General features: G+C 31.6%; 1 protein-coding gene across 1 annotated transcript in view; it reads left to right on the top strand.

Annotated features, from left to right (window-relative positions):
• LOC148302708 (uncharacterized) overlaps positions 1 to 11,912 on the top strand; it is a 73,221-nt gene extending 61,309 nt beyond the window's left edge. Inside the window, exon 5 of the mRNA XM_088271215.1 lies at positions 11,562 to 11,912. Coding sequence (XP_088127341.1) covers positions 11,562 to 11,768 — 207 coding nt within the window. The 3' untranslated portion in view covers positions 11,769 to 11,912. The remainder of the gene's footprint in view (positions 1 to 11,561) is intronic.
• Positions 11,913 to 15,029: the final 3,117 nt, after the last annotated feature.

The raw sequence follows: 15,029 nt of genomic DNA, 5'->3' as shown, positions 1-15,029 counted from the left end.
TTCATCTTTTCTACCAATGATAATGACAACCACACTATTCAAATCTTGGAACTTTTACTAAAATTGATTAATTTCGAAACAAACTGTTTGAATAAACTAGAATTTACAACATTTTGAGTACATATATCCAAATACTTAACAAATCTGGATTATCTCCAATTTCAGGAGTTTTTCATATTTTTTTGACATCTCATCAAAGATGAAGGATTTCCTATATGTATAACGGCCTTTAGGCATGGCCTGTGTTGAGCCATTCATCTATTCACTACTCAAATTCACAAAACTTCTAATTATATTGATTAATTTCGAAACAAACTGTTTGAATAAACTAGAATTTCATTGGAAACGGTTATGATGAGATGAGAGAAGCTTATTATTAAGCAGAAACTCTTTCATTTGTATGTGAGGTCCGAATCGATTATATTCACATACTCAAGAAACGCTAGAAATTTTTTAATGTGTACAAGTATTTGGACTCAATCAAAATGTTATAAATCTACTTTATAAATTTATTATAAACTTCACACATACAATTGTACGCCTCTGTGGTGTAATGGTCAGCACGCTCGGCTACCGTTCTGGAGGTCCTGGGTTCGATTCTCAGGGGAGGGGGTCAAATAAATAAAAGTGATTTTTTCACTCTAATCTTATTCAATATTACCCTGGACTGGTACCTAAAGCGGAGGGCTGATCACCTTTCCTTCATGTTTTAACGATCAAGATAACGCTGCGTTTATATGATGTAGTGCCCTGTGCACCATTAGGGTGCGGGAAAGGGTTGATACACATACAATATAATTTTTAAGACACATAAACTAAATATGTTATAATCATTGTAGATAAAAGGCAAGGAGAATTTTTAAGGCAACTAATATATAATACATATCGCCCACTTCTTTCAACAACGTCATATATCAAAAATCGTCCATTTCAGTTGTGCATGTTTTAAGAATGCCCAGAAAATGTTCTATATCCCAGCAAAAGTCGCATATTTTCAACTTACTATTTACCCTATACAGGGCAAAAAGTTTGTTTTTGCATTTTGAAGAAAAGGTATTGTTTAATTATTTTTTTAAATAAACTAAATATTTTTCAAACGGAGAAAAAACATTAAGGTTTTACCTAAAAAGATCTGTTGCACAGTAAAAAGTTCAATAAGTGGCTTGATATTTATTTTTGATAAATTTTATTCTATTCTTAAACGATCTCCTGAAAAATCAACTTTATAAATGACGTTGTTGAAAGGAGTGAGCGGTATATTAGTTGCCTTATATTATAATATTATAGTATACATTGTCTTACTATTATAAGAGATCGCATTTTGACTGCAGTTCTAGCTTCATTTCCATACAGAAGTTTAGGTCGAATGCATTAGAAACTTGACAGACAGCCACACATATCCAGATGGAAAAAACATTCTAAGTGCAGTTATATTGCAACACCTTTGCTTTAATAAGTAACCTTTCAGTGCAGGCCGCGTTGCGTCATCGGGCCTAGACCAGACACACATAGCAATGTACTCAATTGCACATATGTGTCTTATATGGCGACACCTTAGCAATGTTAAATGGGATTAATGAGTTCTTACATTTTATTGACAATTGCCTTTGAAATTTTACATTTTAAAAATAGAGAAATTGTAAAATTTTGGATAGGTAGATGTTTCGTAAATAGTGGAATCTCGGAAATCCGAACTTATTGGGCATGTGACCTGTTCGGATTAGCCTAGAAATTTTTAATACAGTACCTACATACTTAGTATTTACACTACAGTTGTTAAGTTATACGTATGTATGTTAATGTGTATACTCGTATATATATATATATATATATATATATATATATATATATATATATTTATAAATTTATATATATATATATATATAAATATATATATATATATATATATATATATATATATATATATATATATATATATATATATATATATATATATATATATATATATATATATATATATATATATATATATATATATATATATATCATATCATGCTATCACAGCATGCAAACAATACTACCCTTCACTATCATAGCACTATTTTCCGCAACCCAATGATGTATAGGGCAATAAAAATAGATAACACTGCATCATATAAATGCAGTGTTATCTTGATCGTTAACACACGAAGGAAAGGTGATCAGCCCTCCACTTCAGGTACCAGTCCAAGGTAATATTGAATTAATATGAATGTGAAAAAAATCACTTATATTTACACCGTTCTGAAGGTCCCGAGTTCGATTCCCAGGGGGAGTCAAATAAATATAAGTGATTTTTTCACTCAAATATTTATTCAATATTACCATGGACTGGTATCTAAAGCGAAGGGCCGATCACCTTTCCTTCATGTGTTAACGATCGAGATTACACTGCGTTAATATGATGCAGTGCCCTATGCACCATTGGGTGCGGATAAGGGTTTGAAGATGTATTCATAGGGGTTGAAAAGATTGATAAAAAATACTAAGGTGGTAAATGGTTCACTTTAATCAGTTGCAGCAAATAAAAAGCTTTCAGCAAATTCAAAATTGTACGTACGAGTATCTCTGCAAAAGGTAAACGAAAGTGGAAGTGAAACATAAAGTTGAAAAACTAATTATGAAAATAGACTGAATGCATGCGAAATGCGATCTCTAAGACAAAGGTGTGGCTAAATGTTATTTGAAAAGGGACATAAGAAAGTAATACAAAACTAAGATAAGCGTTATCGATAGCATTAAGGAAAGTGTGTTGAGACGATATGGACATATGAATCCAATGAGTGAAGAAAAGAAGGAGATTTTGTTATTGATTTATTGGGCTTGTCAAAATACAATAAAATATATATTTAATAATATACCTTATGTACATATATGTATATTTGTTCGCCTCCGTAGTGTAATGGTCAGCACGCTCGGCTACCGTTCTGGAGGTCCCGGGTTCGATTCCCAGGGAAGGGTTAAATAAATATTAGTGATTTTTTAATTCTAATATTTATTCCATATTATCCTGGACTGGTAACTGAAGCGGAGGGCTGATCACTTTTCCTTCATGTGTTAACGATCAAGATAACACTGCGTTTATATGATGCAGTGCCATATGTACCACTGGGGTGCGGATAAGGGTTTGATTGATATATATGTAGCGGTCAGTCACATTGACAGTATCAACACGCTAACATTAGTAAATTTCTCAGAATTCAATAAATGCAACTTTGTAAAACAAAGAATTGCACACGTCCCGCGAAAGGCGATCTGATAAAAGTCCTATTATCCATATACCGCCTAAGAAATTACCGTTCAAAAATGTTCATAGATTATTTTTCACGTGTATTTTGTGTGCCATATGATTTCGTAATACATATAATTAAGAGTTATTTCAAATAGGGCATATTTTCCGACAATTCAGCGATAAGGTAATTTTCATTAGTTATCCATATAAGCCTTTAGGCTCTAAATTAATTCTATGGCATTAGTATGGACATTTTACGAACTCATATATTTTTATGTGGAAATCTCTTCTAGAATTTATTTCATTCCATTTTGTGCAATATCTTTAAGTACTGGTACATTGAAGCATGTGAAATGATCACAAACAACTGATGGAGAAGATATGAATATATATATATATATGTATATATATATATATATATATATATATATATATATATATATATATATATATATATATATATATATATATATATATATATATATATATAAATATATAAATATATATATATATATACATTTATGCATTCATATATTTATTTTTGATTAAGGATTTAGACTCAGTGTCCCTTGCACCATTGGGTGCAGATGAGGGTAAGAAGAAGAAAAACAAATACCTTCATATGAAAAACGATCAAATTAATATTGCATTGATTTAATACTTTGAGCCATGAATTCCTTAATTAACGCATTTAAATATCTATGTTAAGATATCAAAAATGTAAAAATAACTTCTAAGTGCAAAAACCTAGATTTTTTTTACGAGGATTCGGACTAAGCCAAATGTTGCGAAATAAATGAAATCAATATTTATCTTATTGCAATTACAGTTAGGTGGTAGAATTCCATTTTTTTATTTTTTGGTAATGTATCCAAATTAAAACAAAATAATTAAATCAAAATTTACTTTTATTTAATTTATACGCGTTTTGTCTTATCATGACATTCAGAAAAGTAGAATTCGATCCAATAATTTTGTTTTATTTTGTATACATTACCAAAAAATATTTTTTTACATAAAATTATTTTGTTCACAATATGTATTTACAATGATTTCAAAAATTGCCAATTAGAGCCAAAAAATATTTAAATTATAATTCGACGAATACGTGCGATATTAATGCTAATTGTCTAAATTTCTAAATTTAAATGTCTAAATTTGCGGGATAGTGACAGATTTTAGACGAGTGACATTACAGAGATACGTTTGCTAACTTTCTCGTTACGTGAAAAATTAACTGTTATCCTTTTTTGTAAGAAATACTTATAAAGATTAATTGCAAGTCTTTACAGGAATGTAAACACGACATTGTCTGGCGTTTAAATGAATGTATGGAATGTGTACGTCTTCGAAAGTATTTAAATTTCAGAATTCCATCTCATTGTTAGATTTTCCATACAAATACATCGCTCACTCCTTTCAAGAACGAAATGAATAAAAAAACTTGATTTTTCAGGAAAACATTTTTAAAGTTTAAAAATATAACACAAAGTGTTAAAAATAAATATCAAGCCACTTATCGAACTTTTTACTGTGCAATAGATCTTTTTAGGTAAAATTTGAAGGTTTTTTCTCCATTTGAAAAATATTTAGTAAAGTTAAAAAAATAATTAAACAGTACATGTTCTTCAAAATGCAAAAACAACATTTTCTGCCCTGTAGCGGGTACATATTAAGTTAAAAATATGCCTCTTCTGCTGGGATATAGTACATTTTCTGGGAATTCCGAAAACATGCACAACTGAAAATTTACGATTTTTGATTTATGACGTTCTTGAAAGGAGTGAGCGATATGTTAAGATTAGTGATGAAATTCTGTGTAATATCCATTTATCAGTACTTTGTGTAATAGTTAGTAGAATTGACTACCATACTGGAGGTTCCAGGTTCGTTTCCCAGGGGGTCAAAATAAATACCTTATAAATACCGATATAAAAAACAATTAAAAATTGTGTGGGATGTTGGTCTCGTGGTTAGTATCGCTGACTCTTAAGTCAGAGTTTCTCGGTTCGAACCTACTCTACCACAATTTGATACCTATTTCTAATAATGAGCCGTTTAGGCTACTTGGAATAGTATGAAATTGAAATAATTGTGTAAATAATAAAAACTAAAATATATTTTTTTTAAATATATACTTATTGCATTATTTTGATGATGTGAGTCAAAAATTCCTTCAGGACAATCTATCGCTTATAGGATTTCGTTTAGTTTGAACCAAAGTTTATGTTTTATTTATTTTATAAACTTTATAAAATGAGCCAGGAATTAGCAGACAACACCAAAGAAAAAGAGTTTTACTTGTTAAATACCACAAAAGTGACACTTACCATGTCAAACTTAGATCAAAAATGAAAATATATTATGTTTTGAATATTGAAAGCATTAACTTTGTGGATCATCTTGATAAATTATTTCGAGAAATAAAAATACTTTGTATTCTGATCCACTCACATTTTTATTTTTCCAACTAGTTTCGGCAACAACCTGTTGCCCTCTTCAGGGTTACATTTATAACTAAATATATATATAAAAATAAACAGTGAACAACAACCTGTTGCCCTCTTCAGGGTTACCTTTATAACTAAATATATATATAAAAATAAACAGTGAACAAGTTGTTGGGTTTCATATATTACCCCGAAAATATATTACCCCAAAATTACTTTTTTAGATTGGAGTTACATTAATCATTTACCTTGATTACTATGTACAAGGTTTAGAGATCATGAAGTGGATTTTTGTTTTATCCTTATTAATGCTTTAGTTTATATTCAAACCTTTAGATGGATATATATGTTTTTCAATGTAATATTTTATTTTAATCTGCGTCGGGAACAGGAGGGATAATCTAGTGTGGGCCAATCAGGAACTTCTCAGCATTAGCTCATTGCTGGGAGGAAACCACGTAAAACTCCTTCCGTTCCACTGGAAGAGGATTTGGCATTCTGTGTCCAAGCTTGGTTTCAAAATGACTGCCAAATCAATTAATGAAAAAACTTTTTCTTTTACATAAGAGTAGGATTGAAATCTTGATACAAATGACTCCTAAATGGACCGAATACAGCATTTGAGAGCAAAGATTTAGATATACTTAAATATTGTGGAAATATACGGGTATCCGTTCAATGTCCCCAGACAACAAAGCCCCGACTTACGATCTACTCGAGTTGCGACACACCTTCAACTGGCGGCAGCGCCGCTTTCGCAATACGTCTCATAAGTTTAGATTAGAAAATAAAAACAAGCGCATATTGAAATACGAAATACATTTTTGTCGTTATTCGTATCATTACCTGCGAAGTACATGTATTGAGATATATGTTGCGTTGTGAGATACAAGCTGGTATAAAAAAGGTATGCGGTTTTAAGAGTTAATTGCATTTGCGTTTTAATAGATGTAATTGATGAATTAAGTGTAAGTCGTAAGCGTGTTAATGGGTCAACGATATACATCTGTAAATTAACCCAGAGTTTCTTAACAGAATCTTGTTAACCCCCCCCCCTGTGATCGTGCATATGTGTGTGTGTATATATATATATATATATATATATATATATATATATATATATATATATATATATATATATATATATATATATATATCTGTATATATATATATATATATATATGTATATATATATATATATATATATATATATATATATATATATATATATATATATATATATATATATATATATAATGTATGTCCGCCTCCGTAGTGTAATGGTCAGTACGCTCAGCTACCGTTCTGGAGGTCCCGGGTTGGATTCCCAGGGAGGGTCAAATAAATATAAGTGATTTTTTCACTCGTATATTTATTCAATGCTACCCTGAACTAGTACCTGAAGGGGAGGGCTGATCACCTTTCCTTCATGTGTATACCATCAAGGTAACACTGCGTTTATATGACGCAGTGCCCATTGGGGTGCGGATGAGGGTTTGTTAATATTATTATTATGTAAATATATTGACTTGAGCTTTGATCTTTCCGCTTTTACTCCCTCCCGTCCCTCTTCCAGATAGTTTTATAAATTTAATATGTGGAATTTAATTAACGGATCGGTACAAGTTTTGGTAATATATATGCGTATATGCGAATGGCTTTTATTTAATTCTTCTGTTAAATTCACAAAGAAAACAAATTTAAAAAATATATATTTCCTCAACGGAGTGTAGCATGGAGTTGGCAAAAGAAGGATGACGAATTTGTGGAAAAACGATGTTTGATGTATGTTCGAATGATAAAATAAGGAGATAATGCAAAGACCGAGATAAGCATTTTCGATCAAATTGAGAAGGCGAATGTATTTGGAAATAGGATCAGAGCAAGACCGAGGAAAACTTGGGATAATCAAATATTTCAAATACTCGAACGTGGTCAGGTCAGGAGTCGTTATAATTGCTAGGTATCTATGAGGAGATGTATGAACGTGTTTTTGGCTAAGAATGTTTGCAAAGACAGATTGTGTGGCAGTATATTCTCTATACCTACCCTTGCGAAAATAACGTAATGGTTAGTGAGTTAGTTAGATATGAATAAGAAACTTTAGTTTAGTTCAGGCGTGTTTCATCATATCGTTAGAAATATCGCAAAATTGAACGTTGATCGGTCCATAGATTTTTTTGCATTTGTTTATATTGAATAGTAATCATTTCGCCGAATGTATTTTGTATGGATAATTAGGAATTAGAAAGTTATAATAGACGCAGTGTTTTGGGACTCCCCCCACTCGGCTATTGAGATTTGTATTGGAAATTCAAACCTAGGCTATAAATAAAACACACGGCTTATAAGATATCTATCATTATGGTTTAAATGTCATCCTGTCTGGATTTGATTGATGTCTTACATTAGGACGAATTTAACTAAACTGACATCAGAATTTTTAGAATACATATTTGAAATACTTAATCATGCGAAGTTTTCGTCGGTTTTCCTTTGCTTCTATTCCTAATCAATTCATTTTTTGATATATTATTAGATTAAAACCAATATTTTTAGCTTTTCCACTTTATTTTTATTTGACCAGCGACCGGGTTTCGTCGTTACGACATCATCAGACTGGACCATTGACCAGTCTGATGATGTCGATAACGACGAAACCCGGTCGCTGGTCAAATAAAAATAAAGTGGAAAAGCTAAAAAAAATGGTTTTAATCTAATAATATATTAAAATGCAATTCCATCATGAAGTGTCAGTGGATAATATAAATCATTTTTTCAATTTATGTTTCGTTTTTTTTTTAATGTTTTCTTGGCATTTTCTTGCGAATTCAACATATATAATTATAATTCATAACGTTTCGAATGTATCCAAATACTTGTTCACATATCTGGATTTTATCCACTTATCAGTAATTTTTTGACTTCTCAGCATAGATGAAGAACAATATGGAAGTCTGGGTATTTACAGGACTTATGACCTATCAAAGGATGGTTAAATGATCATTTTACACACGTGCAACATTCACCATTCACCGGGATTCGGATCTCACATACTAATATAAGAGTTTCTGCTTAATAAAAAGCTTCTTTACATCTCACCAATAGATGTCTCTAGTGAAGTTCTAGTGATTCATGAACAAGGTTTCTAAATTAGTTCATATATATAGAACTTCCAAGAATTTGAGTAGTGTGGTTGTCAATAATGGGTAGAATTGGTGAATGTTACACGTGTGTAAAGTGATCACTTAAACCAGCCTATGACGGTCGTAAGCCCCGTAAATGCCCAGACTTCCATATTCTTCTTCATCTTTGATGAGATGTCAAAAAATAATATTCACCATTCTACCTATGATTGACAACCACACTACTCAAATTTTAGTACTCCTAGATCTTCATTGTGATCCTAGATCTCATTCTTCTTCGACTGACAAGTCGTGATTATAATGGTGATTTTTTTTACGTGGAGTAAAGTGATCACTTAACCCGCCTTCGATAGATTGTAAGAATTTCTTTTACAAGGGTATTTACCCAGACTTTCATATTCGCTTTTATCTGTGTTGAGATGTCAAAAAATTAAACAAATTTAAAAAAATAACCAAATTTGATGAACGAGATATATTGGATTTTTTAATAGAGTTCGTTAGAGATAAGGTGTCAATTGCTTCTGATTTGACTGTAAAACACAAATCGCTCACTCCTTCAAGAACGTCATAAATAAAAACAAAAAGATTTTTTAGGATAACGTTTTTAATGTTTAAAAATATAATAAAATGTTTTAAAAATAAATATCAAGCCACCTATTGAAATTTTTACTAAGCAAAAGATCTTTTTAGGTAAAACCTGAAGGATTTTTAACCATTTGAAAAATAATAAGAATATTTAAAAAAAAATAATTAAACAATACCTTTTCTTCAAAATGCAAAAACTACACTTTTTGCCCTGTAGCGGGTAAATATTAAGTTGAAAATATGCCTCTTTTGCTGGGATATAGTACATTTTCCGGGCACTCCGAAAACATGCACAACTTAAAATTGACGACTTATTATTTATGACGTTCTTGAAAGGAGTGAGCGATATGTTATTTTTTATTTTTTATACACTTCACATTTATGTTTAATACAATCTCTCTTTGCAATAGCACCATCTTAAAACCTACTCCATTCCCATGTAATGTACACTACACCGTTAGCAAACCAAAGTGCGTGGTGATGAAATGTCTATATGCTAGATGTAAGTCTGCCGGACGTTTCGGCAACAGTCTTATTGTATCACTGTCTTGAGGAACAATGTATACAAACAGTTTGATGAAATATACACCATTAAGTTGTTTTTACATACTCAATACGCGCACAGTAGAAATGACAATTATTTTTAATTAAAGCACAACTCTGCAATTCTATGACATGAGTTTTTTTTTTAAATACAAGTTTTTTTTACACTCTTTACACGGGTTTGATTTAACGCGATGCCAAAAAAAAATATTCATTGAAAAACGCGTAACAATAATTTAGAAATTTCACATCCTTACTTTACCATATTACTATACGCACAGGGAGGCTAGATGAATAATATTTTAACCTCTGATTTTTTAGACGAATATGGTTGGTAAAAGATGCAGAGGACGACTGAAGAAAACTTGGCATGATCAATAAAATATTTTAAATACTTGATTATCCTTCCTGTTCCCAACACAGATAAAATAAATATAAAATTAAGCTAGGAGAAACAAATAATTGTTTTGTAAACCTTGTACATAATGAGCAAGGTATATAATAAATGCAACTCTAAAAAGAAAGGTATGTTGACACACCTTTAAAAAAGAAATAAATGTGTTTTGGTTGTTCTATATATATATATATATATATATATATATATATATATATATATATATATATATATATATATATATATATATATATATATATATATATATATATATATATATATATAAATATATAAATATATATCAAATATATAAATATATATCAAATATATATCAAATCTATATAAATATATAAATCACAAAGTAAGTGCTTCAAATATATATATATATATATATATATTTATATATATATATATATATATATATATATATATATATATATATATATATATATATATATATATATATATATATATATATATATATATATATATATATATATATATATATATATATATAAATATATATATATTTGAAGCACTTACTTTGTGATTTTATAATGAAAATGTACCTTTGTTTTTAAATCACCATCAATATTTTATTATAACTTAATTATACTGTCTACCGGTTAGCTTCGAAACCGGTAGGCATCATAATTTAGTTATAATAAAATATATATAGTGATTTTCAAAAGTATAAATTTAAAAAAAAAAAATTTAAACACCTCTGACTACCTCTGTCTTCGACTTATTCGTGTACAGATTTCTTCTTAGTCTAATATATTAAAAGCTGTCCCACCGCATGCCCAGATCTGATACAGAAGCATCAAGGCTTCCTGACAGATCTGCTCTTGCAAAGCAATTTTTGTTTTGAACTACATAAGTTGCGAAATTTATTGAAAAATTAAAACAATATAAAATTGTATCCCGATTTCACTGATAATTTACATTTAAAGGCTTTCACTATACCTGTCACTGCCAATCTAAATAAATACAACATTTTAAGTCCATCACCAAATTTTCTAGAAATACACCTATTTTCTAGAAATATACATTAGTATTTAATAGGAATAAGTTCAATTAGTCAGCTAGATCCGATTCCGATTAGACGTTGGCCGGTACACAGACGCCCACAATCCCGACCAGCACAGCAGACAGACACGGAACAGTGCGAAGACATTCTTGGTCTAATATTGGTTTAATTTTTGTTTCAGGAACAGAACGTTCGACCGGAAGCCCAATTCACCCTGGGAGTCGCCGGAGAAAGGAGGCTCGCCGCGAGGCTGGAGGAAGCCCGTAGAAGCAGGAGAGCTTGCAGACTATCTGCTGCAGCCCTTGCCCTCCTCTTCTTCCTTCTCACGCTTGTAGCCTGTTCGCTTCTACTTTCCAATGGGAGGGCTCCATTCGGCTCTATGATGTGACCAACCCTGATATATTTTACCATATTCTATAAAAACTAAACATACCTGCATTGATTCTGTACTTTTTGACATAGTGTAAGCATAAAAATAAATATTTTTACAACATTTTGAGTGTGTCCAAATACTTGTTCACAAAATCTGGATTATCTCCAATTACAGGAGTTATTTTCATTTATTTTATTTATTGTACCATAACTGCAGACAGTTGGTAGAATTCCATATTAAATTGTTGGGTAATATATCCAAAATAAAACAAGTTTATGTTGGATTGAATTCTACATTTATTTATGTATATGTTAATACGTGGCGCGTTTCATCTTCTTAGGACATTATCAAACAAGTGTGTATTATCAAACATTATCAAATAAATGTAAAATTCAATCTAACAAAAACTTTTTTTTATTTTGGATATATTACCCAACAAGTTATTTTCATATTATTAAGAGTTTCTGCTCAATAAAAAGCTTCTTTTCATCTCTCTCTAGTAATCATCATCATGTCTCTAGTGAAGTTCTAGTGATTCAAGAACAATGTTTCAAAATTGGTTCATATATATAGAACTTCCAAGAATTTGAGTAGTGTGTCAATAATGGGTAGAATTGGTGAATGTTACACGTATATAAATTGATTACTTAAACCAGCCTATGACGGTCGTCAGCCCCGTAAATGCCCAGACTTCCATATTCTTCTTCATCTTTGATGAGATGTCAAAATAATAAATTAAATATATTTTATGGGATGACTTTTTCACAGGAATTTGTATTCATAATAAACTACATATATTCAAATGACCTTCTCAACATTTTGCTTAATGGTTTCACGCAGTCAACATAAAAGTTTATTCACAACATTTTGAGTGTGTCCAAAATCTTGTCTACAAATCAGGATTGCTTCCCTTAGGAGTTATTTATCAATATGTAAAATAATCCGGGAAGGATCTTGCATACATACAAATAAAAGAGTCTCTGCTAAACGAAGGTATCCCAATCATACCATAGATGGCTCTAGTGAACTAACGTGTATAGTGTCATAACTAACTATCTAACTAACCATCGCGGCGCTTCCCCGCAGGGGTAGGCAGAGAGATTCGAACGCCACACCACTCTGTCTTTGCAAACATTCTTCGCCTTTTCCACATCCATGCATCTCCTCATACATACCCGACGATTTCCCGGCCGCTTTTAAGTATTTGACATACTTGATTATGCCAAGTTTTCCTCGATCTTCCTCTGTTTCTTTTTCCATCTACATTCGCCTCATAAATTTATTTAACCGTTCTTTCTTCACTCATACGTTTCAGATGTCCAAACCATCTCAACACACCTTTCTTAATTTTATCGGTAATGCTTGTCTCAGCCTTGCATTCTTTCCTTGTTTCATCATTCGAGCATCTATCAAACATCGTTTTGCCACACATTCGTCTGAGGGATCGCATTTCGACTGCATTCAGTCTGCTTTCATTCTTTTGCCAACTCCATGCTTCGCTTCCATACATAAGGGTTGGAGAACCGGGACTCCGTTGTGTACTCCGTTGTGTACACGTTAGTGTCGTAAGAATTATAATATATATAATTAGGATTATGATATCAATCATTTAAATATGGAATGATATTGTATATGATAGCAAATCATCCCTAGAAATTTAAAAAAATATGTTTTTTGAATCTTGAAAATATCTGAACGAAATCATTCGAGCTTTTAGTAAGAGTTATCGTTAATTGTTCTAACTAAAAACTAACTAGCTATCCCGCCGCAGGGGTGGGCAGAGAGAGTAGAACGCCACACTACGCCTCTTCAACATTCATGCATCTTCTCGTACATACCGACGATTATTCCGACTACTGCCGGTCAGTGCTTGAAAGTGATCAGGACCGTTTACAAGCGAAAACTGTTTAACGCACTTTATACAAACATTTATATAACCACAAGATCAAAAGCATAAAAACCAAAAAAACAAAATCAAACATTTACCGAGTTTGGTCAAAGGAACTTTGAGTGTCTTTGGAAACATACTTCACCTCTTCCACATTCATACAACTCCTCATACACACTTGGTCGAATAATCAATTTGTTCTTTTCGTTAACACAGGATGGCAACACAGGTGAAGACAATCATTTTAGTTTTTAAGAAAATATTTGATATAAGAAAGGAATGTAAGGCTGAACGAGGAATAATTGAAAAGATTAGGAAGAGTTCTTTGCGGTGTTATGGACATGTGGAGCGAATGGATAGCGAGAGAATGACTAAGAAAATATATGTGGCGAATGTGAGAGGGAAAACAGAACGTGGACGACCGAAAAAGACTTGGCACGATCAGATCAATCAGAACCTAAAATCTGGCGGTGTCAAAAGTCTGCGTAATCGGAGGGCATGTATGACTAGATGTATGGATGTGAAGGAGGCGAGGAGTGTATGTCAGGACAGAAGAGTGTGGCGTTCCATCCTCTCTGCCTACCCCTGCGGGGAAACGGCGTGATGGTAGTAGTATTTATTTTATTTTATTTTATTTTATTTTATTTTAAACTTCATGTACAGAAAATAAAAAGTACATTGGCGGGCTTATTGCTAAAAAGCAATATCTTCCAACCGACCAAAGACGGACTAGTGATATTGATCAAAACGTTTGATACCATATATAGCCGTTTGCAATCAGTGGGCAGATAGTACTTGAACATTTAAAAAAACATAAATTACAAATTGACATTTAAAAAGAAACATAAATTAACAAAAGACGATAATGAGGAGGGCAAAGGAAGAAGGGAGAATAGGGAAGGAGGTAGAGGGAGGAGGTTTGATCGACAGTTAGGATTCTAATGACAGATAGTAATGTCTCAGACGTTTTTAAAAGTTAATACATATTATTGTCTGATGTAATAGATTTTATCAAAAAACTAAAAAACAATTAATTAACAATTAGACAAAAAAGTATTCTAGGATTCTAAAGATAAATAGGTAGAATTCGGTAGCAAGTTTAAGAAAGAGAGGAGGGGTCAGGGGAGGAGGAGATGGACAGTTAGGGTTCTAAGGTAAGATAATGATGTTTCAGGCGTTTTTTGAAGATTAAGATAGAAGGTGCATTTTTTACATGTAGAGGTAGTTCATTCCAGAGTCTAGCCGCTTGGACAGTAAAGGAATTACTGAGGAATGCTGTGTTGTGGCAAGGAATGGAGAGTGTTCTCTCTTGGGAAGAGCGAAGCGATAGACCATGATCAGAAAGGTAAACGAAGTTTTCTACAAGATAAATTGGTGCACTGGGGTCG

Source organism: Brachycentrus maculatus, unplaced genomic scaffold (assembly GCF_059751285.1).
Source record: "Brachycentrus maculatus isolate JH-2025_06_01 unplaced genomic scaffold, ASM5975128v1 h1tg000421l, whole genome shotgun sequence".
Lineage (NCBI taxonomy): Eukaryota > Metazoa > Arthropoda > Insecta > Trichoptera > Brachycentridae > Brachycentrus > Brachycentrus maculatus.
Note: the sequence above shows the minus strand (reverse complement) of the source record. Positions and strands in the feature narration are given on the sequence as shown.